The sequence below is a fragment of the Opisthocomus hoazin genome, unplaced genomic scaffold (assembly GCF_030867145.1).
Source record: "Opisthocomus hoazin isolate bOpiHoa1 unplaced genomic scaffold, bOpiHoa1.hap1 HAP1_SCAFFOLD_123, whole genome shotgun sequence".
Lineage (NCBI taxonomy): Eukaryota > Metazoa > Chordata > Aves > Opisthocomiformes > Opisthocomidae > Opisthocomus > Opisthocomus hoazin.
In genome coordinates, this window is record NW_027448885.1 from 158,375 (window position 1) to 182,203 (window position 23,829).

General features: G+C 63.8%; 4 protein-coding genes across 6 annotated transcripts in view; 1 reads left to right on the forward strand and 3 right to left on the reverse strand.

The window, feature by feature from the left end:
* Positions 1 to 6,126, reverse strand: part of LOC142359656 (uncharacterized) — a 6,608-nt gene extending 482 nt beyond the window's left edge. The window contains exons 1-2 of the mRNA XM_075412106.1: positions 1,647 to 6,126; positions 261 to 280 (exon numbers count right to left, since the gene is read on the reverse strand). Coding sequence (XP_075268221.1) covers positions 261 to 280; positions 1,647 to 4,056 — 2,430 coding nt within the window. The 5' untranslated portion in view covers positions 4,057 to 6,126. The remainder of the gene's footprint in view (positions 1 to 260; positions 281 to 1,646) is intronic.
* A 183-nt stretch (positions 6,127 to 6,309) lies between these two features.
* On the reverse strand, positions 6,310 to 12,887 carry TRIM39 (tripartite motif containing 39). Its single transcript, XM_075412143.1, has 6 exons — positions 12,394 to 12,887; positions 9,501 to 9,596; positions 9,186 to 9,416; positions 7,783 to 7,805; positions 7,555 to 7,676; positions 6,310 to 6,857 (listed from the first exon to the last, which is right to left on the reverse strand). Exons 1-6 carry the CDS (start codon positions 12,805 to 12,807, stop codon positions 6,310 to 6,312), a joined length of 1,434 nt encoding a protein of 477 aa, XP_075268258.1. The 5' UTR covers positions 12,808 to 12,887.
* A 2,108-nt stretch (positions 12,888 to 14,995) lies between these two features.
* LOC142359667 (ribonuclease P protein subunit p21-like) lies at positions 14,996 to 17,359 on the forward strand. 3 transcript variants are annotated; one of them, XM_075412145.1, is made up of 5 exons: positions 15,002 to 15,264; positions 16,420 to 16,458; positions 16,548 to 16,628; positions 16,727 to 16,833; positions 17,220 to 17,359. In XM_075412145.1, the coding sequence occupies exons 1-5, from the start codon at positions 15,208 to 15,210 to the stop codon at positions 17,260 to 17,262; spliced, it is 327 nt and encodes a 108-aa protein (XP_075268260.1). In that variant the 5' UTR covers positions 15,002 to 15,207; the 3' UTR covers positions 17,263 to 17,359. The 3 variants fall into 3 exon arrangements, with proteins under 3 accessions (XP_075268261.1, XP_075268260.1, XP_075268259.1); XM_075412144.1 differs by having other exon boundaries at positions 15,017 to 15,264; positions 16,367 to 16,458; positions 16,548 to 16,630; positions 16,728 to 16,833; XM_075412146.1 differs by lacking the exon at positions 16,727 to 16,833 and having other exon boundaries at positions 14,996 to 15,264; positions 16,367 to 16,458; positions 16,548 to 16,630.
* GNL1 (G protein nucleolar 1 (putative)) lies at positions 17,331 to 21,693 on the reverse strand. Its single transcript, XM_075412147.1, is given in 16 exon segments — positions 17,331 to 17,645; positions 17,768 to 17,792; positions 17,794 to 17,909; positions 17,990 to 18,137; positions 18,211 to 18,345; positions 18,347 to 18,390; position 19,232; positions 19,289 to 19,476; positions 19,554 to 19,935; positions 20,021 to 20,092; positions 20,220 to 20,312; positions 20,315 to 20,396; positions 21,263 to 21,429; positions 21,431 to 21,525; positions 21,604 to 21,621; positions 21,624 to 21,693. Coding segments are annotated over 16 exon segments (1,842 nt in total). The 5' UTR covers positions 21,679 to 21,693; the 3' UTR covers positions 17,331 to 17,424.
* Positions 21,694 to 23,829: the final 2,136 nt, after the last annotated feature.

Consider the following 23,829-nt stretch of genomic DNA (forward strand, 5'->3'; position numbering starts at 1 on the left):
TCTCACCAGTTCCCCCCAATTGCCCTATGTACCCCCAATCCTTCTGTTCCCTCCCAGACCCCTAATTCCCCCCAGTCCTCCCAGTTCCCCCCCAGTCCCCGCAAATCCCCCTGTGTCCCCCCAGTCACCTGGGTCCCCCCAGTCCTCCCAGCTCCCCCCAGTCCCCCTGTTTCCCCCCAATCCCCCCTGTTCCCCCCAATCCCCCCGGGTCCCCCCAATCCCCCTGTTCCCCCCCAGTCCCCCCAGCTCCCCCCAGTCACCCTGTTTCCCCCAATCCCCCCTGTTCCCCCCAATCCCCCCGGGTCCCCCCAATCCCCCTGTTCCCCCCCAGTCCCCCCAGCTCCCCCCAGTCACCCTGTTCCCCCCCAATCCCCCTGTTCCCCCCCAATCCCCCTGGGTCCCCCCAATCCCCCAGTTCCCCCCCAATCCCCCGGGTCCCCCCAATTCCCCTGGGTCCCCCCAATCCCCCTGTTCCCCCCCAAACCCCCTGGGTCCCCCCAATGCCCCTGTTCCCCCCAAACCCCCTGGGTCCCCCCAATCCCCCTGGGTCCCCCCAGCCACCTGGGTCCCCCTGTTCCCCCCCAGTCCCCCTGTTCCCCCCAATCCCCCCAATCCCCCTGTTCCCCCCCAATCCCCCTGGGTCCCCCCAATCCCCCTGTTCCCCCCCAGTCTCCCCAGCTCCCCGCCCTGTTCCACCCCAGTCACCCGGGTCCCCCCAGTCCCCCCCAATCCCCCCGGGTCCCCCCAATCCCCCAGTTCCCCCCCAGTCCCCCAGTTCCCCCCCAGTCCCCCTGTTCCCCCCCAGTCCCCCTGTTCCCCCTGTTCCCCCCCAATCCCCCTGTTCCCCCCCAATCCCCCTGTTCCCCCCCAATCCCCCCAATCCCCCTGTTCCCCCCCAATCCCCCCGGGTCCCCCCAGTCCTACCAGCTCCCCCAAGTCCCCCTGTTCCCCCCAATCACCCTGGGTCCCCCCAGTCCCCCAGTTCCCCCCCAGTCACCTGGGTCCCCCCAATCCCCCTGTTCCCCCCCAATCCCCCTGTTCCCCCCCAATCCCCCTGTTCCCCCCCAATCCCCCTGTTCCCCCCCAGTCCCCCTGTTCCCCCCCAGTCCCCCTGGGTCCCCCCAATCCTCCTGTTCCCCCTCCAGTCTCCCCAGCTCCCCGCCCTGTTCCACCCCAGTGACCCGGGTCCCCCCAATCCCCCTGTTCCCCCCCAATCCCCCCAATCCCCCCGGGTCCCCCCAGTCCTACCAGCTCCCCCAAGTCCCCTTGTTCCCCCCAATCACCCTGGTTCCCCCAGTCCCCCAGTTCCCCCCAATCCCCCCGGGTCCCCCCAGTCCCCCAGTTCCCCCCCAGTCCCCCAGTTCCCCCCCAGTCCCCCAGTTCCCCCCCAATCCCCCTGTTCCCCCCCAGTCCCCCCAATCCCCCTGTTCCCCCCCAATCCCCCTGGGTCCCCCCAATCCCCCTGTTCCCCCCCAGTCCCCCTGTTCCCCCCCAGTCCCCCCAATCCCCCTGTTCCCCGCCAATCCCCCCGGGTCCCCCCCAGTCCCCCAGTTCCCCCCCAGTCACCTGGGTCCCCCCAATCCCCCTGTTCCCCCCCAATCCCTCCGGCTCCCCCCAGTCCCCCCAGCTCCCCCCAGCCCCCCCACCTGCAGCGCGGGGGCCGCCGGGGGGCCCGGGGGCTCCCCTGGCCAGGCGCTGGGCGATGCGGCTCTCGACGGCCAGGGCGACGGGCTTGCGCAGGCGGGCGGCGGCGCAGGGCAGGCGGCAGCGCGGGCAGGCGACGGCGGGCGGCGGGCGGGCGGCGGGCAGGCAGCGGCGGCAGCAGCTGTGGTTGCAGGGCAGGAGGACGGGGTCCCGCAGCGGGTGCCCGCAGGCCGGGCACGCCGTCTGGCGCAGCAGCTGGGCCAGCGGGCCCCGTTCCGGTACGCCCGAGGGGGCCATGGCGTGCGGGAGGCGTGCGGGAGGCGTGTGGAGGCGTGTGGAGGCGTGTGGCTGGCGTGGGGGAGGTGGGGAGGGCGGGGAGGGAGGGGAAGGGGAGGGACGTGGGGAGGGAGGGGGAGGGACACGGAGGGACATGGGGACGGCAGGACATGGGTGATGTTGATGGACATGGGGACACAGATGGACATAGAAAGGACATGGAAGGACATGGGGACACAGATGGACACTGAGGTACATGGGGACATACAGGGACATGAGAACATAGAAAGACATGGGGACATGGATGGACAAGGAGGGACATGGGGACACAGAAGGACACTGAGGGACACGGATGGACATAGAAAGGACATAGAAAGGACATAGAAAGGACATAGGGACACGGACATGGAAGGACATGGGGACACGGATGGACACTGAGGGACACGGATGGACATAGAAAGGACATAGAAAGGACATGGGGACACGGACATGGAAGGACACGGGACACAGAAGGACATGGGGACACAGATGGACACTGAGGGACACGGATGGACATAGAAAGGACATGGGGACACGGACATGGAAGGACATGGGGACACAGAAGGACATGGGGACACAGATGGACATAGAAAGGACATAGAAAGGACATGGGGACACGGACATGGAAGGACATGGGGACACGGATGGACACGGAGGGACATGGGGACATGGGGACGGCAGGACATGGGTGATGTGGATGGACATGGGGACACGGATGGACACTGAGGGACACGGATGGACATAGAAAGGACATAGAAAGGACATGGGGACACAGATGGACATGGAAGGACACGGGGACACAGATGGACATAGAAGGACATGGGGACACAGAAAGACATGGGGACACGGATGGACACTGAGGGACATGGGGACATAGAGGGACATGGAAGGGCACAGGGACACGGATGGACAAGGAGGGACATGGGGACATACAGGGACATGAGAACATAGAAAGACATGGGGACATGGATGGACAAGGAGGGACATGGGGACACAGAAGGACACTGAGGGACACGGATGGACATAGAAAGGTCCATAGAAAGGACATAGAAAGGACATAGAAAGGACATAGGGACACGGACATGGAAGGACATGGGGACACGGAATGGACACGGAGGGACATGGGGACATGGGGACAGCAGGACATGGGTGATGTGGATGGACATGGGGACACAGATGGACATAGAAAGGACATAGAAGGGACATGGGGACACGGACATGGAAGGACATGGGGACACAGATGGACACTGAGGTACATGGGGACATACAGGGACATGAGAACATAGAAAGACATGGGGACATGGATGGACAAGGAGGGACATGGGGACACAGAAGGACACTGAGGGACACGGATGGACATAGAAAGGACATAGAAAGGACATGGGGACACGGATGGACACGGAGGGACATGGGGACATGGGGACGGCAGGACATGGGTGATGTGGATGGACATGGGGACATGGATGGACTCTGAGGGACACGGATGGACATAGAAAGGACATAGAAAGGACATGGGGACACAGATGGACATGGAAGGACACGGGGACACAGATGGACATAGAAGGACATGGGGACACAGAAAGACATGGGGACACGGATGGACACTGAGGGACATGGGGACATAGAGGGACATGGAAGGACACAGGGACACGGATGGACAAGGAGGGACATAGGGACACAGATGGACACTGAGGTACATGGGGACATACAGGGACATGAGGACATAGAAAGACATGGGGACACAGATGGACAAGGAGGGACATGGGGACACAGAAGGACACTGAGGGACATGGGGACATAGAGGGACATGGAAGGACAGGGGGACACGGATGGACACAGAGGGACATGGGGACATAGAGAGACATGGAAGGACATGGGGACACAGATGGACATAGAAAGACATGGGGACACAGAAAGACATGGGGACACGGAGGGACATGGGGACACGGAGGGACACTGAGGGACATGGGGACATAGAGGGACATCAGGACATAGACGGGGACACGGATGGACACGGAGGGACATGGGGACATTGGGACTGAGGGACACAGAAGGACATGGGGACATGGATGGACATAGAAGGACATGGAAGGACATGGGGACCAGTGCTGGGCTCCCCAGTTCCAGAAAGATGAGGAGCTACTGGAGAGAGTCCAGCGGGGGGCTGCGAGGATGAGGAGGGGACTGGAGCATCTCTCCTGCGAGGAGAGGCTGAGGGAGCTGGGCTTGTTCAGCCTGGAGAAGAGAGGGGACCTTCTAAATATCTGCAGGGTGGGTGTCAGGAGGACGGGGCCAGACTCTTCCCAGTGGTGCCCAGCGACAGGACAAGGGGCAACGGGCACAAACTGAAGCAGAGGAAGCTCCAGCTGAAGATGAGGAAGAACTTCTTCCCTCAGAGGGTGACGGAGCCCTGGCCCAGGCTGCCCAGAGGGGCTGTGGAGTCTCCTTCTCTGGAGATGTTCAGGACCCCCCTGGCCGCGGTGCTGTGCCCCCTGCTCTGGGTGACCCTGCTTGGGCAGGGGGTTGGGCTGGGTGACCCCAGAGGTCCCTTCCAACCCCACCATGCTGGGATTCTGTGACACTGAGGGACACGGGGACACTTAGAAGAACATGGAAGAACGTGGGGACACGGATGGATGTGGGGACACATGGGGACAGCCATGGGGACGTGGAGAGGCACGGACGTGGGGACACACGGGAGGACAGAGGGACACAGGGTGGCGGGGACAGCCCTGCTGCACGCCTGCACCCGCTGCTGCGGTGCCAGGAGCCCAAATCCTGGCAGTGCTGGGTGCTGGAGAGCCAAATCCCAGTGGTGCCGGAGCGCCGGATCCCGGTGGTGCCAGATGTCGGAAAGCCAAACCCCGGTGGTACTGGAGCACCAGATCCCGGTGGTGCCAGATGTCGGAGCGCCGAACCCCGCTGCTTCTGGAGAGCCAAACCTCGGCAGTTCCAGATACCGGAGAGCCAAACCCTGTCCATGCCGGAGCGCTGGATCCCGGTGGTGCCAGATGTTGGAGAGCCAAACCCGATGGTGCCGGAGCGCTGGATCCTGGCAGTTCCAGAGAGCCAAATCCCGGTGGTGCCGGAGAGCCAAATCCTGGCGGTGCTGGAGTGCCGGATCCTGGCAGTGCTGGATGTCAAAAGAGCCAGATCCCAGATGTCAGGAAGCCAAATCCCAGTGGTGCCGGAGCGCCGGATCCCGGTGGTGCCAGATGTTGGAGAGCCAAACCCTGGCAGCACCGGAGCGCCGGATCCTGGTGGTGCCAGATGTTGGAGAGCCAAACCCGATGGTGCCGGAGCGCTGGATCCCAGCAGTTCCAGAGAGCCAAACCCTGGCGGTGCTGGAGCACCAAATCCCGGTGGTGCCAGACGTCGGAGAGCCAAATCCTGGCGGTGCCGGATGCCGGAGAGCCAAATCCCGGTGGTGCCGGATGCCGGAGAGCCAAATCCCGGTGGTGCCGGAGAGCCGGATCCTGGCAGTGCTGGATGTCAAAGTGCCAAATCCCAGATGTCGGAGCGCCAAACCCCGGCGGTGTCGGAGCGCCGGATCCCGGTGGTGCCAGACATCGGAGAGCCAAACCCTGGCAGCGCCGGAGCGCCAGATCCCAGCGGTGCCAGATGTCGGAAAGCCAAACCCTGGCGGTGCCGGAGTGCCGGATCCCGGCAGTTCCAGACATCAGAGAGCCAAACCCCGGCGGTGCTGGAGCACCAAATCCCGGCGGTGCCAGATGCCAGAGAGCCAAACCCCGGCGGTGCTGGAGCGCCGGATCCCAGTAGTGCCAGATGTCGGAGCGCCAAACCCCAATGGTGCCGGAGCGCTGGATCCCGGCAGTTCCAGAGAGCCAAATCCCGGTGGTGCCGGAGAGCCAAATCCTGGCGGTGCTGGAGTGCCGGATCCTGGCGGTGCTGGATGTCAAAAGAGCCAGATCCCAGATGTCAGGAAGCCAAATCCCAGTGGTGCCGGAGCGCCGGATCCCGGCGGTGCCAGATGTCGGAGCGCCGAACCCCTCTGCTTCTGGAGAGCCAAACCTCGGCAGTTCCAGATACCGGAGAGCCAAACCCTGTCCATGCCGGAGCGCCGGATCCCGGCGGTGCCAGATGTTGAAAGCCAAACCCTGATGGTGCCAGAGCGCCGGATCCTGGCAGTTCCAGACATCAGAGAGCCAAACCCCGGCGGTGCTGGAGCACCAAATCCTGGTGGTGCCAGATGTCGGAGCTCCAAACCCCGATGGTGCCGGAGCGCTGGATCCTGGCGGTGCCGGACGTTGGAGCGCCAAACCCCAGCAGCGCCGGAGCGCCGGATCCCGGTGCCGCTGGCTATCGCCGAGCCAAACCCCGCCAGCCCCCTCAATCCCAATCCGTGGGGGAACAGATCACGAGAGGCGCCGCGTTTTTCCTGCCGGCCCGGATCCCGGGATAGAAGAGCGGCCAAATCTTTTCGGTGAAGGTGTCGGTGAAGGTGTAGATGTGGGAGCGGTCGGTGACGTTATAAAAAGCCACTTTCCCGGCTTCGTAGTCCACGAAGACGCCGACGCGTTTGGGTTTCACCCGCAGCGTCAGCGGGGTGAAGGGGGTGGTGGTGGCCGCGTATTTATCGCCGTTCCAGAGCCGCACCCGCCAGTACCCCGTCTCCGGCAGCGGCGTTAACTCCCCTTTCCGACTCACCGAGTCCTTGCAAACGCCCAGAGCCCAGTGGGTTTTATCGCCCACCTCCACCTCCCAGTAATGGCGGCCGGAGGTGAAGCCCTGCGCCGCCAGCACGCAGGGGTAGATGGTGAAACGCCGCGGCGTGTCCGGCAGATCCCTGGGGCGAACGTCGACGAAGCGAACGCTTTTGCGATCGTCCGATAAAACCAGGTTGGGGTGAGCCGTCTCCGGATCCAACGTCACCTCGCCTGGCGGGGGAAGGGGAAAAAGGGAAGGGGAGGAGTTCGGATTTCGGATTTCGGATTTCGGATTCTGGATTTTGGATTTTGGATTTTGGATTTCGGGTTTCGGATTTCGGGTTTCGGATTTCGGATTTCGGATTTCAGATTTCAGATTTCGGATTTCAGATTTCTGATTTCAGATTTCGGATTTCAGAATTTCATATTTCAGATTATGGATTTTATATTTCAGATTTTGGATTTCGGATTTCAGATTTCAGAATTTCAGATTTCAGATTTGGGATTTCAGATTTTGGGTTTCGGATTTCAGATTTTGGATTTAAGATTTTGGATTTCAGATTTTGGATTTCGGATTTTGGATTTCGGATTTCATATTTTGGATTTCATATTTCGGATTTCGGATTTTGGATTTCAGATTTTTGGATTTCAGATTTCAGATTTTGGATTTCATATTTCGGATTTCGGATTTTGGATATCAGATTTTGGATTTCAGATTTTGTATTTCAGATTTCAGACTTTGGATTTCGGATTTCGGATTTCAGATTTCGGATTTTGGATTTCAGATTTCAGATTTCAGATTTCGGATTTTGGATTTCAGATTTTGCATTTCAGATTTTGGATTTTGGATTTTGGATTTCGGATTTTGGATTTTGGGGACGGGGAGCGCAGCGTGAAGGCCCACAGGGGGAGGGGAGGTTTTCCTCACCGAGGAGGCGCCGGGTGATTTTCCGGAGGGTGAAATATTGCCGGGGGAAACTGCAGAAATTCTTCTCCAGCTCGATGGGGACGGATGCCGGTTCTTCCACCCGCGCCGCCGCCGCCTCGCACCTGCCGGCAGCCCCCCGGGGAGGTGGGAGACGCCAGGCGATGCGGCCCCCAAAACCCGCTTTTTCTGCCCCGAAATGGCGGCCGGGGCGGCGCGCGCGGTTCTTACCTGGTCAGGGTGTCCTTGATGTCCTGAAATCCAGGGGGGGAAGCGGGAAAAGAAGGGGGTTAGGTGGGGGGATCCCCCCGCAAAGGCGATCTCGGAGGGGGGATCGGTCCTGGCCCTGGCCGCGATCCCGATGCTGACCCCATTCCCAGCTCCGATTCCCTCCCCAGGGATCCCATCCCCAGGGGTGATCCCATCCCTGAAACCGATCCCGAGGATCCCATCCCTGAAACTGATCCCGATCCAGAGGATCCCGTCCCCGAAACCCATCCCTGGTGATCCCAGCCTCCAGACCAATCCCCTCCCTGGAGTTGATCCCGTCCCCAAAATCGATCCTGCCCCCAGGGGGGGGATCCCATCCCCAGACCCTGTCCCATTCCCAGGGATCCCATCCCCAAACCCCGTCCCATTCCCAGGGATCCCAGCCCCAAACCCCATCCCATTCCCTGGGATTCCACCCACAAATCCCGTCCCATTCCTGGGGATCCCAGCCCCAAACCCCATCCCATCCCCAGGGATCCCATCCCTAAAACCAATCCCATTCCTGGAGACACCATCCCCAAACGCCATCCCATTCCCGAGGATCCCATCCCCAAAACCCCATCCCATTCTGAGGATCCCAGCCCAAAACCCCATCCCATTGCCAGGGATCCCATCCCTAAAACCAATCCCATTCCTGGAGACACCATCCCCAAACGCCATCCCATTCCCGAGGATCCCATCCCCAAAACCCCATCCCATTCTGAGGATCCCAGCCCAAAACCCCATCCCATTGCCAGGGATCCCATCCCTAAAACCAATCCCATTCCTGGAGACACCATCCCCAAACGCCATCCCATTCCCGAGGATCCCATCCCCAAAACCCCATCCCATTCTGAGGATCCCAGCCCGAAACCCCATCCCATTCCCATGGATCCCATCCCTAAAACCAATCCCATTCCTGGAGACACCATCTCCAAACTCCATCCCATTCCTGAGGATCCCATCCCCAAAACCCCATCCCATCCCCAGGGATCCCATCCCTAAAACCAATCCCATTCCTGGAGACACCATCTCCAAACTCCATCCCATTCCTGAGGATCCCATCCCCAAAACCCCATCCCATCCCCAGGGATCCTGTCCCCAAACCCCATCCCATCCCCAGGGATCCCATCCCTAAAACCAATCCTATTCCTGGAGACACCATCTCCAAACTCCATCCCATTCCTGAGGATCCCATCCCCAAACCCCATCCCATCCCCAGGGATCCCATCCCCAAACCCCATCCCATCCCCAGGGATCCCATCCCCAAACCCCATCCCATTCTGAGGATCCCAGCCCAAAACCCCATCCCATCCCCAGGGATCCCATCCCTAAAACCAATCCCATTCCCGGAGACGCCATCCCCAAAGCCCATCCCAGCCCACCTTCAGCAGCTCGGCGCCCGACTGCAGACACTTCTCCTCCAGCTCGGCCACCAGCGCGGCCAGGACCCGGCGCTGCTCCCCGAGCTGAGCCAGGTTGGCCTGAAGCCGCTGCAGGATCTCGCGCTCTTCCTCCTCCAGCCGCCGCAGCAGCAGCCGCTCCTCTTCCTCCAGCAGCTGGTGAAGCTCCTCGAACTCCCGGGCGATGCGTTCCCGCCGCAGAGCCACCTTCCTCTGCCGGGATGGGATGGGAAGAGGCACCGGTGAGGGCTGGGAGCGGCCGGGGTCTCCCGGCATCCCCCGGCACCGTCGACCTGCCTTCAGCTCGCTCGGTTTCTTCTCCTCCCGCGCTCGGCAGCCGGCGACTGCCTCCAGCTTCCGCTCCAGCGGCTCCAGGCAGCGCTGCAGCTTCTCCTGCCAGGAGGGGAGAGAGGAGGGGGGGGGGACGGGATGGGATAACCCTGCCTGGAATCCCTCCTCCGTCCCTGAATCCTTCCTCCGACCCCGAATCCTTCCTCTGACCCTGAACCATTCCTCCAATCCCCAATCCCTCCTCCGTCCCTGAATCCTTCCTCCGACCCCGAATCCTTCCTCCAACCCCAAATCCTTCCTCTGACCCCGAATCCCTCCTCCATCCCCAAATCCTTCCTCCGACCCCGAACCCTTCCTCCAACCCTGAACCCTTCCTCTGTCCCCAAACCCTTCCTCTGATCCCAAATCCCTCCTCCGACCCCGAATCCCTCCTCCGATCCAAATCCCTCCTCCATCCCCAAATCCTTCCTCTGACCCTGAACCCTTCCTCCAATCCCAAATCCCTCCTCCGATCCCAAATCCCTCCTCCGATCCCAAATCCCTCCTGATCCCGAATCCCTCCTCCGACCCCGAATCCCTCCTCCGACCCCGAATCCTTCCTCCGACCCCAAATCCCTCCTCCGACCCCAAATCCCTCCTGATCCCGAATCCCCTCCTCCGACCCCGAATCCCTCCTCTGACCCTGAACCCTTCCTCTGACCCCAAATCCCTCCTCCAACCCCAAATCCCTCCTGATCCCGAATCCCCTCCTCCGACCCCGAATCCCTTCCTCCATCCCTGAATCCTTCCTCCGACCCTGAACCCTTCCTCCGATCCCAAGTCCCTCCTCCGACCCCAAATCCCTCCTCTGACCCCAAATCCCTGCCTCCGACCCCAAATCCTTCCTCCGACCCCAAACCCTTCCTCTGACCCCAAACCCTTCCTCCGACCCCAAACCCTTCCTCTGACCCCGAACCCTTCCTCTGACCCCGAACCCTTCCTCCGACCCTGAACCCTTCCTCCGACCCCGAACCCTTCCTCCGACCCCGAACCCTTCCTCCGACCCCAAACCCTTCCTCCGACCCTGAACCCTTCCTCCGACCCCAAATCCTGCCTCTGACCCCAAATCCCTCCTCCGACCCCAAATCCCTTCCTCCATCCCTGAATCCTTCCTGCGATCCCGAATCCCTCCTGATCCCGAATCCTTCCTCTGTCCCCAAATCCTCTGTCCAATCCTGAATCCTTCCTCCGATCCCCGAATCCCTTCCTCCGACCCCAAACCCTTCCTCCGACCCCGCATCCCTGCCTCCGACCCCGCACCGAAGGCTCCAAGGATTTGGGGCTTGGGACGGGGTTGAGCCACAGCAAAATCCCCTCCCTGGATGGGGCTGAGGCAGATTTTGGGGCTGAAAACGGAGAAAGGGATGAGCCGTCGCTCAAACTCCTCCGTAAGTGGCCTCAGGGAGAGGGTTTTGGGGTAAATCTCATCATGAGGGGCTGGAAAAGGAGATGGGGATGAGTCCATGGCCGAAACCCCTCCAGAAACAGCCTCAGGGTGAGGATTTGGGGCTGAAAATGGAGATTGGGGTGAACCCCACAGCCAAACGCCCTCAGAAAGAGGGTTTGGGGATAAATCCCATCACCAGGGGCTGGAAAAGGAGATGGGGACGAGCTGCTGCCCAAAACCTCTCTGCAAACAGCCCCAGGGAGAGGATTTGGGGGTTGAAAATGGAGATTGGGGTGAACCCCACGGCCAAATGCCCTCAGAAAAAGGGTTTTGGGGTAAATCTCATCATGAGGGGCTGGAAAAGGAGATGGGGATGAGTCCATGGCTGAAACTCCTCCAGAAACAGTCTCAGGGTGAGGATTTGAGGCTGAAAATGGAGATTGGGGTGAACCCCACAGCCAAACGCCCTCAGAGAGAGGGTTTGGGGGTAAATCCCATCACCAGGGGCTGGAAAAGGAGATGGGGACGAGCTGCTGCCCAAAACCTCTCTGCAAACAGCCCCAGGGAGAGGATTTAGGGGTTGAAAATGGAGATTGGGGTGAACCCCACGGCCAAACACCCTCAGAAAAAGGGTTTGGGGGTAAATCTCATCGTGAGGGGCTGGAAAAGGAGATGGGAATGAGTCCATGGCCAAAACTCCTCCAGAAACAGCCTCAGGGTGAGGATTTGGGGCTGAAAATGGAGATTGGGGTGAACCCCACAGCCAAACGCCCTCAGAAAGAGGGTTTTGGGGTAAATCTCATCATGAGGGGCTGGAAAAGAAGATGGGAATGAGTCCATGGCTGAAACTCCTCCAGAAACAGCCTCAGGGTGAGGATTTGGGGCTGAAAATGGAGATTGGGGTGAACCCCACGGCCAAACGCCCTCAGAAAGAGGGTTTGGGGGGAAATCCCATCACCAGGGGCTGGAAAAGGAGATGGGGACGAGCTGCTGCCCAAAACCTCTCTGCAAACAGCCCCAGGGAGAGGATTTGGGGGTTGAAAATGGAGATTGGGGTGAACCCCACAGCCAAATGCCCTCAGAAAAAGGGTTTTGGGGTAAATCTCATCATGAGGGGCTGGAAAAGGAGATGGGGATGAGTCCATGGCTGAAACTCCTCCAGAAACAGTCTCAGGGTGAGGATTTGGGGCTGAAAATGGAGATTGAGGTGAACCCCACGGCCAAACGCCCTCAGAAAGAGGGTTTGGGGGTAAACCCTGTTGTGAGAGGCTGGGAATGGGGACCAGCTGCAGCCAAACCTCCCCCCAGGACGGTCCTGGGGCAGAATTTGGGGGTAAAAGCGGAGATGGGAGGCTCACAGCAGCCGAAAACTCCTCGCAAAGAGCCCCGGGGTCGAGTCTGGGGCCAAACCCAAGCGACGCTCGCCCTCCCCGCCTTCCCCCGGCGAAGGTTTCAGGTCCCCCCCTCCCCCACCTTGTACTCGAGGGCGGCGGCGTCGAGGGGGACGAGGGCGTGGGCGCGATGGGCGTGGGAGATCTCGCACAGCAGGCAGACGGGGGCTTGGTCGTCGCGACAGAAGCGAGCCAGGGCTTGGCCGTGAGCCGGGCAGCGGCTCTCCTCGCCGGCTTTGCGTTTGGCTCCGCGGAGCTGCCGGGCGGCTTCCACCATGTTGCCGAGCTGGCGGTTGGGTCGCAGAGCGCGGTGCCGCGAGGTTTTGCGGCAGACGGGGCAGGGGAAGTCGCGCACCAGCTCGGCCCACCAGCGGGTGATGCAGCGGCGGCAGAAGTTGTGGCCGCACTCGATGATGACGGGGTCCTGCAGGTACTCGAGGCAGACGGAGCAGCTGGCTTCCACCCGCAGCGTCTCCAGGGGGTCGGCGCCCGACATGGCCGCCGGCGCTGCCCCCAAAGCCGGGGGGGGGCACACACAGGGCTGGGCTCGACGAGGGGCGGGGGGGGTGGGAAGGGTCCGAAAAGGTTTCGGGGCTGAAAGAGCTGGAATCCGTCACGGCGATGGAGGGGTTTGAGGGAGAACGGTGAGGCGATGGGGGTTGAAAGCCGTTTTGGGGAGAAAACGGCTCAGTTCCGTCAAAGTGATGACATAATGTCGGCGTGAAGCGATGCTGAGAGGACAACGAAGGTTTGGAGAGAAGGTTTTGGGGCGAAAACAGCTCCGTTCCGTCAAAGTGATGACATAATTTCAGCGTGAAGTGACGACGAAGGTTTGGAGAGAAGGTTTTGGGGTGAAAACAGCTCAATTCCGTCAAAGTGATGACATAATGTCGGTGTGAAGCGACGCTGAGGCGATGACGAAGGTTTGGAGAGAAGGTTTTGGGGTGAAAATAGCTCAATTCTGTCAAAGTGATGACATAATTTCAGCGTGAAGCGACGCTGAGGCGATGACGAAGGTTTGGAGAGAAGGTTTTGGGGAGAAAACAGCTCAATTCCGTCAAAGTGATGACATAATTTCAGCGTGAAGTGATGATGAAGGTTTGGACAGAAGGTTTTGGGGAGAAAACAGCTCCGTTCCGTCAAAGTGATGACATGATTTCAGCGTGAAGCAACGCTGAGGCGACAACGAAGGTTTGGAGAGAAGGTTTTGGGGAGAAAACAGCTCAATTCCGTCAAAGTGATGATGTAGTTTCAGTGTGAAGCGACGCCGAGGCGACAGTGGAGGCTTGGAGAGAAGGTTTTGGGGTGAAAACAGCTCCGTTCCGTCAAAGCGATGACATAATTTCGGCGTGAAGCGACGACGAAGGTTTGGAGAGAAGGTTTTGGGGCGAAAACAGCTCAATTCCGCCCAGGTGATGATGGAATTTCAGCCTAAGGCAACGCTGAGGTGATGGCGAAGGTTTGGAGAGAAGCTTTTGGGGTGAAAACAGCTCAGATCCGTCAAAGTGATGATGTCATTTCAGTGTGAAGCGACACACAGGCAACAGCAAAGATCTGGAGAGGTTTTGGGTTGAAAACAGCTCAGTTCCGTCCAGGTGACGATGGAATTTTGGCGCGAATTCATGCTGAGGCGACGTCGAGGGTTTGGAGAGAAGGTTTTGGGGAGAAAACAGCTCAATTCTGCCCAAGTGATGATGTCATTTCAGTGTGAAACGATGCTGAGGCGACGATGAAGGTTTGGAGAGAAGGTTTTGAGTTAAAAACAGCTCCATTCTGCCCAGGTGATGATGTAACTTCAGCCTGAAGCAACGCTGAGGTGATGGTGAAAGCTTGGAGAGAAAGTTTTGGGTTAAAAACAGCTCAATTCCGTCCAGGTGATGATGTAATGTCAGTGTGAAGCGATGGTGAAGGTTTGGAGAGGTTTTTGGGTAGAAAACAGCTCAATTCTGTCCAGGTGATGATAGAATTCTGGCGTGAATTGATGCTGAGGCGACAACGAAGATCTGGAGAGAAGGTTTTGGGTTGAAAACAGCTCAGTTCCGTCCAGGTGATGACGTCATTTTGCCGTGAATTGACGCTGAGGTGATGGCGAGGGTTTGGAGAGAAGGTTTTGGGTTGAAAACAGCGCAATTTCGTCAAGATGATGATGTCATTTCACTGTGAAGCGATGCCGAGGCGCCGGCGAGGATTTGGGTTGAAAACAGCTCCATTCCGCCAAGGTGACGACGCGGTTTTGGGGGGGAAGCGATGCCGAGGCGCCGGCGTGCACCTGAAACACAGTTTTGGGTTGAAAACCCCTCAATTCCGCCCAGCCGCCGCCACCGTTTTGGCGGGAAACGGCCCTGAGGCGCCGGCACTCACCCCCGCCGGCTTCTTTTTGGGGGAAAACCGGCAGAATTGGGCCGCGAGGCGCCCCGGGAGGGAACCCGGAGGCTCCAGAGGGGCCTCCCCGCAGGGCTGGGGTCCCTATGGGGGGGGGGGGCCCCCGCAGAGACACGCGCTTCCGGGGTCCCTACAGGGGAAGCCCTATGGGGAGAGGCCTTATAGGGAGGCGCTGGCAGGGGGCGGCACTTCCGGGTCGCTCTAGGGGGCCGTCCCCCGGGGAGGGGGGGGGGGGCCTATGGGGAGGGGTCTATAGGGGTCACCCGACGGGGAGGGGCCGCGCCGGGAGCTCCGCCGCTCCCCGCCACCACTCACCGCCGCTCGCCGCCGCGCCGGAAGTGACGTCACTCCCCGCGCCGGAAGTGGCGGCGCTGGGCCGCGCACCGCCCCCTCCTGGCCGCTATTGGGCAGAGCGCGGGAGGGGGGGGGGGGGGTAGGCCCCCGCCCTGGCGCTGGCCAATGGGGAGCGCCGGACCCGCCCACCCCGCGGGGGGCGCGGCCAATCCCGGGCGCGATGGCGGCGCCGGTGCGGGACCGCGAGGCGCTGCAGAGGCTCAACTTCCTGTTCCAGGTGGGAGGGGGGGGGGGCTACGGGGGGTCCTGGAGGGGTATTGGGGGGGTGGGAGGGGCTATGGGGGTTCGGGGGGGTTCAGGAGGGGCTGTGGGGGGTCCTGGAGGGGTATTGGGGGGCTATTGGGGGTCTGGGGGGGGGGCCAGGAGGGTTGGGGGGCGGTTATGGTGGAGCTATGGGGGGGTCTGGGGGGCCCAGGAGGGGCTGGGGGGGTCTGGAGGACGCAGGAGGGGTTAATGGGGGTCCATGGGGGGTCTGGGCGGCCCAGGAGGGGGTGTGGCAGGTCCTGGGGGGGCTGTGGGGGGTCCTTGGGGGGCCCAGGAGGGGCTGGAGGGGGTCTGGGGGCTCGGAAGGGGCCCTGAAGGGTCCTGAAGGTGTTATGGGGGGTGCAAGAGGGGCTGTGGGGGGTCCTGGAGGGGTACTGGGGGGCTGTGGGGGGATCTGGGGGGGCCCAGGAGGAGCTATGGGGGTCTGGGGGTCCCAGGAGGGGCTGTGGGGGGCCCAGCAGGGGCTAATGGGGGTCCATGGGGGCTCTGGGGGGCCCAGGAGGGGCTAGAGGGCATCTGGGGGCTCAGAAGGGGCTATGAGGGATCCTGTAGGGGTAGTGGGGGGCTATTGGGGGTCTGGGGGGGGACAGGAGGGGCTGTGTAGGGTCCTGGAAGGGTTATGGGGGACCCAGGAGGGTGGGGGGAGTCCAGAAGAAGCTATGGGGGGTCTGGGAGGCCCTGGAAGGGTTAATGGGGGAGTCTGGGAGGCCCAGGAGGGGGCCTGGGGGGCCCAGGAGGGGTTGTGGGGGGTCTGGGGGGCCCAGGAGGGGGTCTGGGGGGTCCTGGGGGGAAATGGGGGGGGTCTGGGAGGGGCTATGGGGGGTCCTGGGGGGCTCAGGAGGGGCCATGGGGGGGTCGGGTCCTGGGGGGCCTGCAGGTTCCTGGGGGGGAGGGATAGGGGGGGTCTGGGGGGTCTAAGAAGGAATATCGGGGTCTGGGGGAGGCTATGGGGACTCGGGGGGGCTATGGGGACTCGGGGGGGCTATGGGGGTCCAGGGGGGCTGGGGGGGGGGGGGGGTCCTGCAGCCGTGCCCCCCCCCTCCCTTTTCCCCCAGGCTGCGCACTGGGTGCTCCCCCACAGCCCCGCCCTCGCCCGCTTCTACTGCAGCACCCAGCGAGGGGCCGCCCGCCGCCTGGTCCTGCGCCTGTGAGCTGGGGGGGGGGGACTTGGGGGGGCGGGGGAGGGGCACTTGGGGGGTCCTGACCCCCCCCCCGTGTGTGTCCCCCCCACCCCAGGGACCCCTCGGTGAAGCGGGCCGTCTGCCGCCGCTGCTGCTCCCTGCTGCTGCCCGGGGCTGGGGGCTGCCTGCGCCTGCGGGGTGGGTCTGGGTGCCCCCCCCCCCCGGCTTTACCCCGGGGGTGGGCGTGGCTTGGGGGTGGGCGTGGCCGAGCTGGACACCTGGGTCCCTCCTGCAGGGGGGGGGGCAGCCCCGCCGGGTGCTGCGGTGCTGGAGCTGCGGCCGCTGCCGTCGGTACCTCTGCCAGCAGGAGCTCCGCCCCCAACGCCAGGCCACGCCCACCGGTCAGCAGGGGGGCGGGGCCTGGTGGGTGGGGGCGGGGCTTGGCAAGAGCTGGGGGGGCCTGGCAGAGAGTGGGGCTTGGGGACGGGGGTGGGGCTTGGGGACAGGGGTGGGGCTTGGGGACAGGGGTGGGTGGGGCCTGCTGGGGGCAAGACAGGGGGTGGGGCTAAGGGCTGTGGGTGGAGCCAATCACAGCAAGAGTGACTCAATCCCACCCAGGGTAATTGGGGGACGAAGCCAGCTGGGCGGGGCTACACCCAACTAGGGACACAGGTGGGCGGGGCTAGTACTGGAGCAGGGCTAAACCCCACTAGGGATGGGGTGGGCGGGGCTAAACCCCACTAGGGATGGGGTGGGCGGGGCTACTACTGCAACACCTCTCCCCCAGGCCCCGCCCCAGAGAACAGCCCAGCATAAACCCTACCCGGTAACAGCGCAGCGAGGCGACCTCCGATTGGTCCCCGCAGGAGCCAGCTCCGACCAATCAGAACACACCGGCTGCAGAAATAAACCTCCCTTTATTCCATATATGGTGTTAGTGTGTTGCTATGGGGTTTGGCCCTCCGATTGGCCCAGCCGAACGAGGGGTGGGGCTAACACTCATCCTCTCCCAGCAAGGCAAAGGGGTTGGGGGCGGTGCTGGCAGGGGGCGTGGCCTCCCCAGGCTCCGCCTCCTCACCGCTGTCACACTCCTCCTCCGTGGCTGACCCCTCCCCGGGGGGGGCGGAGCCCCGGCTGCCGGGGTCCCCTGGGTCCCCCCCCTGCTCCAGCAGCGCTGCCAGCGCCGCCGTCTCGGGGTGCTGCTCCCACAAATCTGGGGGGGGAGGGGACACAGTGAGGGGCCCCGGGCGGCCGGGAAACCCCCCCCCCACCCTGAGCTCAGGGTGCTGGGTGGCCGAGGAAGGAGCCGGGGGTCTCCCGGGGGGGGGGGCTCACCCTTCTGGGCGCTGTAGCCGGGGGGGGCGCAGGCAGAGCCGCAGCCGCCCCTCGGCCGCCAGCCGCAGGATGCTGTTGGCCGCCCGGTAGACGTCGTTCCTCGCCGCCCGCGCCGTCTTGTACCCTCGTTTCTCCGCCCAGGCTGTTAAAAAAAAACCCCCAAACCACCTCATTATATGTTAATTAATTCAAATTAGAAAGGATTTCCCCCCCCCCTCAAACCTTCACAGATGTCCCAGGCGGTCCAGGCGGCAGCGGCGCTGGGGGCCGGGAGCTGGAGCAGCAGCGGCAGCGGGAGGCGAGCGGCCAGGAACCCCACGGCCGAGTACGGCTCCTGCAGCTGCGAGATGGGGTACACCCCCGCCAGCACCTGGGGGGGAAGGGGGGGGGTCAGGGGGGGCTGTGGGGGTGGGGTGGGGTGGGGGAGGGGGGCAGGGTCTCACCTGGAGGGCGGGGGGAGCGCGGGAGGGGAAGACGAGGCCGGGGCAGTCGCAGAGGCGGACGCGGGGGGTGAGGAAGTGGGTCTGGAAGTAGCGGGTGCGGCCGGGGGCGCGGGAGACGCTGACGGCCCCGCGCCCCCACCAGCGCGTTCAGCACCGAGGATTTGCCCGCGTTGGGCAGGCCTGCGGGGGGGGGGGGACGGGCATGGGACACGCCCCTTTTCAGGAGCCACGCCCCCTTAGGCCACACCCCCACGGCAGAACAATAAACCCCCCTTTACCTCCCCCCCCCCCCGTGCATTCACTATAAAGCTCCACTGAGCAACCCAGTGGGCGGGGACAACCCCATAAGCCCCGCCCCCGTGGAAGGCTCCACCCACTCTTGAAAAAGCCCCACTCCTCTTCACTAAGCCCTTGCTCATGAAGCCCCACCCACTGACAGCCCCACCCCTCCATAAAATCCCACCCCTTCCCATTAAGCTACACCCCCAGATAAGGATCCCTTCTTCCCACTAGGCCACGCCCCCTGCATGAAGCCCCACCCCTTCCCATGAAGCCATGCCCCAGATAAAGCCCCACCCCTTCCATTAGGCCACACCCCAAAGCCCCCCCTTTCACTAGGCCACACCCCCTAGATGAGGCCTTTCCCCTTAAACCACACCCCAGATGCCACACCCCTTTTACTGGGCCACACCCCCAGGTGAGGCCCCACCCCTTTCTCCTTAAGCCATGCCCCTGACAAGGCCCCACCCCCTTCAGCCCCACCCCTTCCCCTTAGACCACACCCCCTGGATCACAGCCCACCCCTTCCCCTTAGGCCATGCCCCAGACAAGAGCCCACCCCTTCCCTTCGAATCTTCCCAATAACACTAAGCTCCGCCCTCCCAAAGCCCCGCCCCATGCCAGTCAGGCTCCTCCCCATAAAGCCCCACCCCTCCTGATTGACCACACCTCCCTCCTGCAGGCCACACGCCCCAGACCCCCACCCCCCACCCAGTGTGCCCCAGCCTGTGCCCAGCCCCACCCTGCAGCCCCACCCCCTCGAAGCCCCGCCCCCTTCTCAAAGCCCCGCCCCTCACACAACACAGCCCAGGGTGAGGACGCCATGGCGGTATCGCTCCCACTGCCGTGGGGCCGCCCCGGCCTCCTCTTCCTCCTCCTCCTCCTCCCGCTCTTCCTCCTCCTCCTCCTCCTCCTCCTGCTGTTGCTGCTCTTCCTCCTCCTCCTCCTCCGCCCGCTCCAGCCGCGCTCGCCAGCCGCTCAGGTCCACTGCGAACCCCACGTGAGCAGAGCACCCACAGGGACCCCCCGCCAGCACCCATGGGTGCTCCCCCTGTCCCCCTTACCTTCCCCCCCCACCATGCTCTCGCAGGCCTCCAGCAGCTGCCGGGGGTCCCCAGCGCCCGGCTCCAGCCGCCCCCCCCGCCTCGCCCGCCGCTGCAGCCCTGGGGGGAGGAGGAAAGAAGGCGGGGTGGAAGGGGGGAGGGGTTGGGGTGCCCCCGTGCCACCCCTACCCCCTCCCCGTTGGGTCCTTACCGGGCGCGGGCCCCAGCGCGGGGCGGAGGTGAAGGGGACGACGCGGGCAGTGGGGAAGCGGCGGCGCAGGAGGTGGCTCCAGGCGGTGGCGACGGCGGGGGGGGTCAGGTCCACTTTGTTGAGGATGAGGATGAGGCCCTTCCCCAGCTCCCGCGTCACGTGGGCCGCCAGCGCTGGCGGCACGTTCAGCACCTGGGGGGGGGGGGTAAAAGAGACGGGGAGGGGGTCAGTTGCCCCCCCCAGGCGCCCCAGTTGCCCCCCCAGACCCCCCACTCACCGGGTGCCGGGCGTCGGTGATGAGGAGGATGATGTCGGACATCTCCAGCACGCGCCAGAGCTGCCGCCACGTCTGGGAAAGGGGGGGACGGGGGGGGACGGGGGTGACCTCTGCAGCCCTTCACCCCCACCACGTGCTGGAGCCCCGCCCCCCGGGGCCCAAACCCCGCCCCCGGCGCCCAAACCCCGCCCCCTCTCACCTCCAGGTTGTGCTCGAAGGGGGCCACGGCCCCTCCCTCCTCATCCTCGCCCTCACTGCCCCCCTGGCTCTCCCGCAGGGCGCGGAGGAAGGCGCTCCGAAGGCCTCCTCCTCCCGCCGGCGCAGCTCCTCCGGGCTCATGGCGAAGCTCCAGGGCGGGCGCCGGGGAAGTCCAGCCCTGGCAGCCGGCAGCTGGGGTCCCACCGGGCTCGGGACCCCCCCCCCGGGGGCCAGGCACCCCCCCCGGGGGCCCCTTACCCCCTCCATTTATCTAATACCCCCCTCCCCCGTCTTAGCTCCGCCCCCAGCACCCAACTGACCCCCCCAGCACCCAACTGACCCCCCCCCACTTACTTAGTTCCCTCCCTCTGCCTCCCTCAACCACCACCAGCCCCCCCTTCAGACAAAATTATCTTTAGGTGATTAATTAAACTCTCCCCCTGGGGCAATTTACCCTCCCCTGGATCTTAGCTCTGCCCCCAGCACCCAATTCACCCCCCCAGCACCCAGTTAACCCCCCCCCTTGCCCCCCTCAACCACCACCAGCCCCCCCCAAACCAATTTACCTCTAGGTGATTAATTAAACCTTTCCTGGGCAATCCACCCTCCCCTAAATCTTAGCTCTGCCCCCAGCACCCAATTAACCCCCCCAGCACCCAATTAACCCCCCCATTTACTTAGTCCCCCAGCTCCCCCCAACCACCACCAGCCCCCCCCCCCTTCACACCAATTTAGTTCTGGGTGATTAATTAAACCCTCCCCAGGGGCAATTCACCCTCCCCTGGATCTTAGCTCCGCCCCCAGCACCTAATTGCCCCCCCCAGGGACCACTTCCCCCCCCTCCCCTCACTTAATTCCCCCCTCTGACACCCCCCCCCCCCCCCATCAAAACCAATTTAGTTCTGGGTGATTAATTAAACCCTTCCCAGGGCAATTCACCCTCCCTCGGTTCTTAGCTCCGCCCCCAGCGCCCAATTAACCCCCCCCAGCGCCCAATTAACCTCCCCCCAGCGCCCAATTAACCCCCCCCCCCGGTGCCTCCGCCCCTCACCGGGGCCGTAGACGCCGTCCGGGTCCAGCTCCAGGGCGCTCTCCGGCAGCGGCTCCACCGGCTCCTCCTGGGCCCGCCGCCTGCGCCGCGCCAAGGCCTCGGCCCGGGGCCCCCCCAGCTGCAGCCGGTACCTGCCGGGGTCGTGGCGGCGGGGAGGGGGGAACCGCGTCTCCCCCCTCGGCGGGGGCCGCATCGCCGCCCCGCTCCCAGCTCCCGCTGCGGCTGCCCGGGCCCGAGGCCGGCCCCGACGGGGCATCTGCGGGGAAAGGAGGGGCTCAGGGCCGCGGCCCCGGGCCCCGCGCAGCCCCCGGTGCCCCCTCTCCCCCCCCCTCACCGCCCCGCTTCCGTTCCGCCGGTCGCGGAGCTGCTGCTTCTTCCGCTTCGCGCTGAACGGCCGCTTGCGGGGCATGACGGGAAGGAAGGAGGCGGGGCCGGCCGCGGCCAATGGGGAGGGGGAGGGAGGAGGGGAGGAGCCAATGGGAGGGAAGGATAGCGCGGGGAGGGGGGCTGCGTTGTGAGCCAATGGCAGGGAAAAGCACCTGGCGGGGAGGGATGAACGGGAGGAAACCAATGAGGGAGCGAGTTACCTCAGAAAGGGGCGGGCGGTCCAGTGAAAGCCAATGGGAGGAAGAACCGCTGCGGAGGTGGGAGGGACGAATTCGCGAGAGCCAATAGGAGAGATCACCTCAGAGCATGCGGCGGGGAGAACCTGCGCGGGCCAATGGGAGGAAGAATCACCTCAGAAAGGGGCGCGGCTAAGCCGCCCGGCTCTCAAAGCGAGCCGGTGGGCGGGCCCGCTGAACCAGGCATCCAATCGGAAACAGCGGCGGACCGGAAGCGGGGGAAGCTGCGAGGCGGCGCTCTAGGCGGACCTCTGTGCCCGCGCAGGCGCAGTCCGCCGCGCCCGGCCATGCCGAAGGGAGCGCGCCCGGCGGCGGCCAAGCAGGAGGAATGGCGGGAGGAGGGCGAGGGGCAGGGTGAGCCCGGGCGCCGGGGTCCCCGGGGGAAGGGGGGGGGGGGGAGAGCCCTTGAGGGGGGATTTGCCCCCTTGGGGGGGGGAGGGGCGACCCTTCCGGGGGGTCCTTGGGGGGAGGGGATGGAGGGGGAGGATTGCGGGGGGGGAGGGGGAGCGCGAGGGTGACGCCGACCCCTTCTTCCCCTCACCCCCCCGCCCAGATCAACCGGTAAAGAAAGGGAAAAAGGACCGGCGGGGCAAGAAATCGGTGAGCGCCTGACCCCTGACCCCCCGCTCCCGACCCCTGACCTCAGACCTCTGACCCTTCCCCCCCCCCAAGTTCTTCCAGGAGCTGGCGGACGAGGAGAAGCCGCCGGCGGCCGAGACCCCAACCCCCCCGGAGAAGGAGGCGCCGGCCCAACCGGTTCGTTAGCACTGCGCTAATGAGGCCGGGCCTTTGCGAGGGGCGGGGCTAAGCGGGGGTGGGCGGGGCTTGTCAGGGTGTGGCTAAAGCGGGTGTGGCTAAAGCGGGTGGGGTGCGGGTAATTAAGAAGGGGGTTAATTAGGGGAGGGGGTTTCCGTCCTTTTCCAGACCTCCCGGCGCAAGAAAGAGCGGCGGAAAGAGCGGCGGCGGCCGGGGGCGGAGCCTGAGGCCGAGGAGGCGGAGCTAAGCCGGCGCCTGCAGGAGCTGGCAGCCGCCGGCAGCGAGGAGGATGAGGAGGAAGGTGAAGCCTTCATCACCCCCCCCCTCTGCTTCCCCACCTCCCAGGAGCAGAGAGCCCGCCCGGGCTAGAGCTTCCCCCCCAACCAGGAAGTGCTGGGGCTGCTCTAGGCCGTGGCTGACCTGCAGCTCTATGGTCCCTCGCTAACCCCGCCCCCCCCCCCCCCCATGTTTCCCCCACAGCGCCGGCCCCCAGGAAAGGGAGGAGGAGGAGGAAGGTGAGTACATGGGGGGAGGGCCCCCAAACTATGGGGGGGAGGAACCCCAAACTATGGGGGGGGAGGGGATTTGAGGGAGGGGGAGCAGCGAAACGGGAGGGGTTTGAGGGAAATACGGCAAAAATTGGGGGGGGGGGGGGGGTGTAAAAACTGGGATCCCCCCCCCCTCAAACACTGCGTCCCCCTGCCAGGGGCGGCAACGTCTTCGCTGGCGCTGAGCCAGGAGCAGAGCGAGGAGGAGGAGGAGCAGAGGCGGGAGGAAGGCTGGCAGCCCGGCAAGAGCAACAAGGTGGGGGGAGCGGCTTGGGTCCGCCAGGGAGGGGGGGAGCAGCCCCGAAAAAGGGGGTCCTGTGTAGGGGGAGGGGGCCGTGTCCCCTCTCTCTGACGGCTGCGGGCAGGAGGAAGAGGAGGGGGAGAAGAAGAAGAAGAGCCGGAAAGCCGAGAAGAAAGCGGGGGAAGCGGCAGGTGAAGGAGTGGTCTGGAGGGGTCGGGGGGGGGATCCCCAGGGGATCCCCAAATCCCAGCCTCTCACCCCGCTGTTTCCTCACCCCCTTCTCAGGGAAAAGCCCCCAGTGAGGACGAGGCCGAAGGCTCTGATGAGGACGCGCGGAGGAAGGGTGGGAAGGTGAGGGGGGCGGGGGGAGGGGCAAACCCAGCCACCTGCAT

Excerpts from the sequence above, each read along its gene's own strand:
- TRIM39 (XM_075412143.1), bottom strand. The coding sequence starts at position 12,807 with ATGTCGGGCGCCGACCCCCTGGAGACGCTGCGGGTGGAAGCCAGCTGC. Across the intron at positions 7,806-9,185 it reads CGGGCGCCGAGCTGCTGAAG|GACATCAAGGACACCCTGAC; the intron begins GTGGGCTGGGAT and ends CCTGGATTTCAG. Across the intron at positions 7,677-7,782 it reads ATCAAGGACACCCTGACCAG|GTGCGAGGCGGCGGCGGCGC; the intron begins GTAAGAACCGCG and ends GGCTGCCGGCAG.
- LOC142359667 (XM_075412144.1), top strand. The coding sequence starts at position 15,208 with ATGGCGGCGCCGGTGCGGGACCGCGAGGCGCTGCAGAGGCTCAACTTC. Across the intron at positions 15,265-16,366 it reads GGCTCAACTTCCTGTTCCAG|GCTGCGCACTGGGTGCTCCC; the intron begins GTGGGAGGGGGG and ends CTTTTCCCCCAG. Across the intron at positions 16,834-17,219 it reads ACGCCAGGCCACGCCCACCG|GCCCCGCCCCAGAGAACAGC; the intron begins GTCAGCAGGGGG and ends CCTCTCCCCCAG.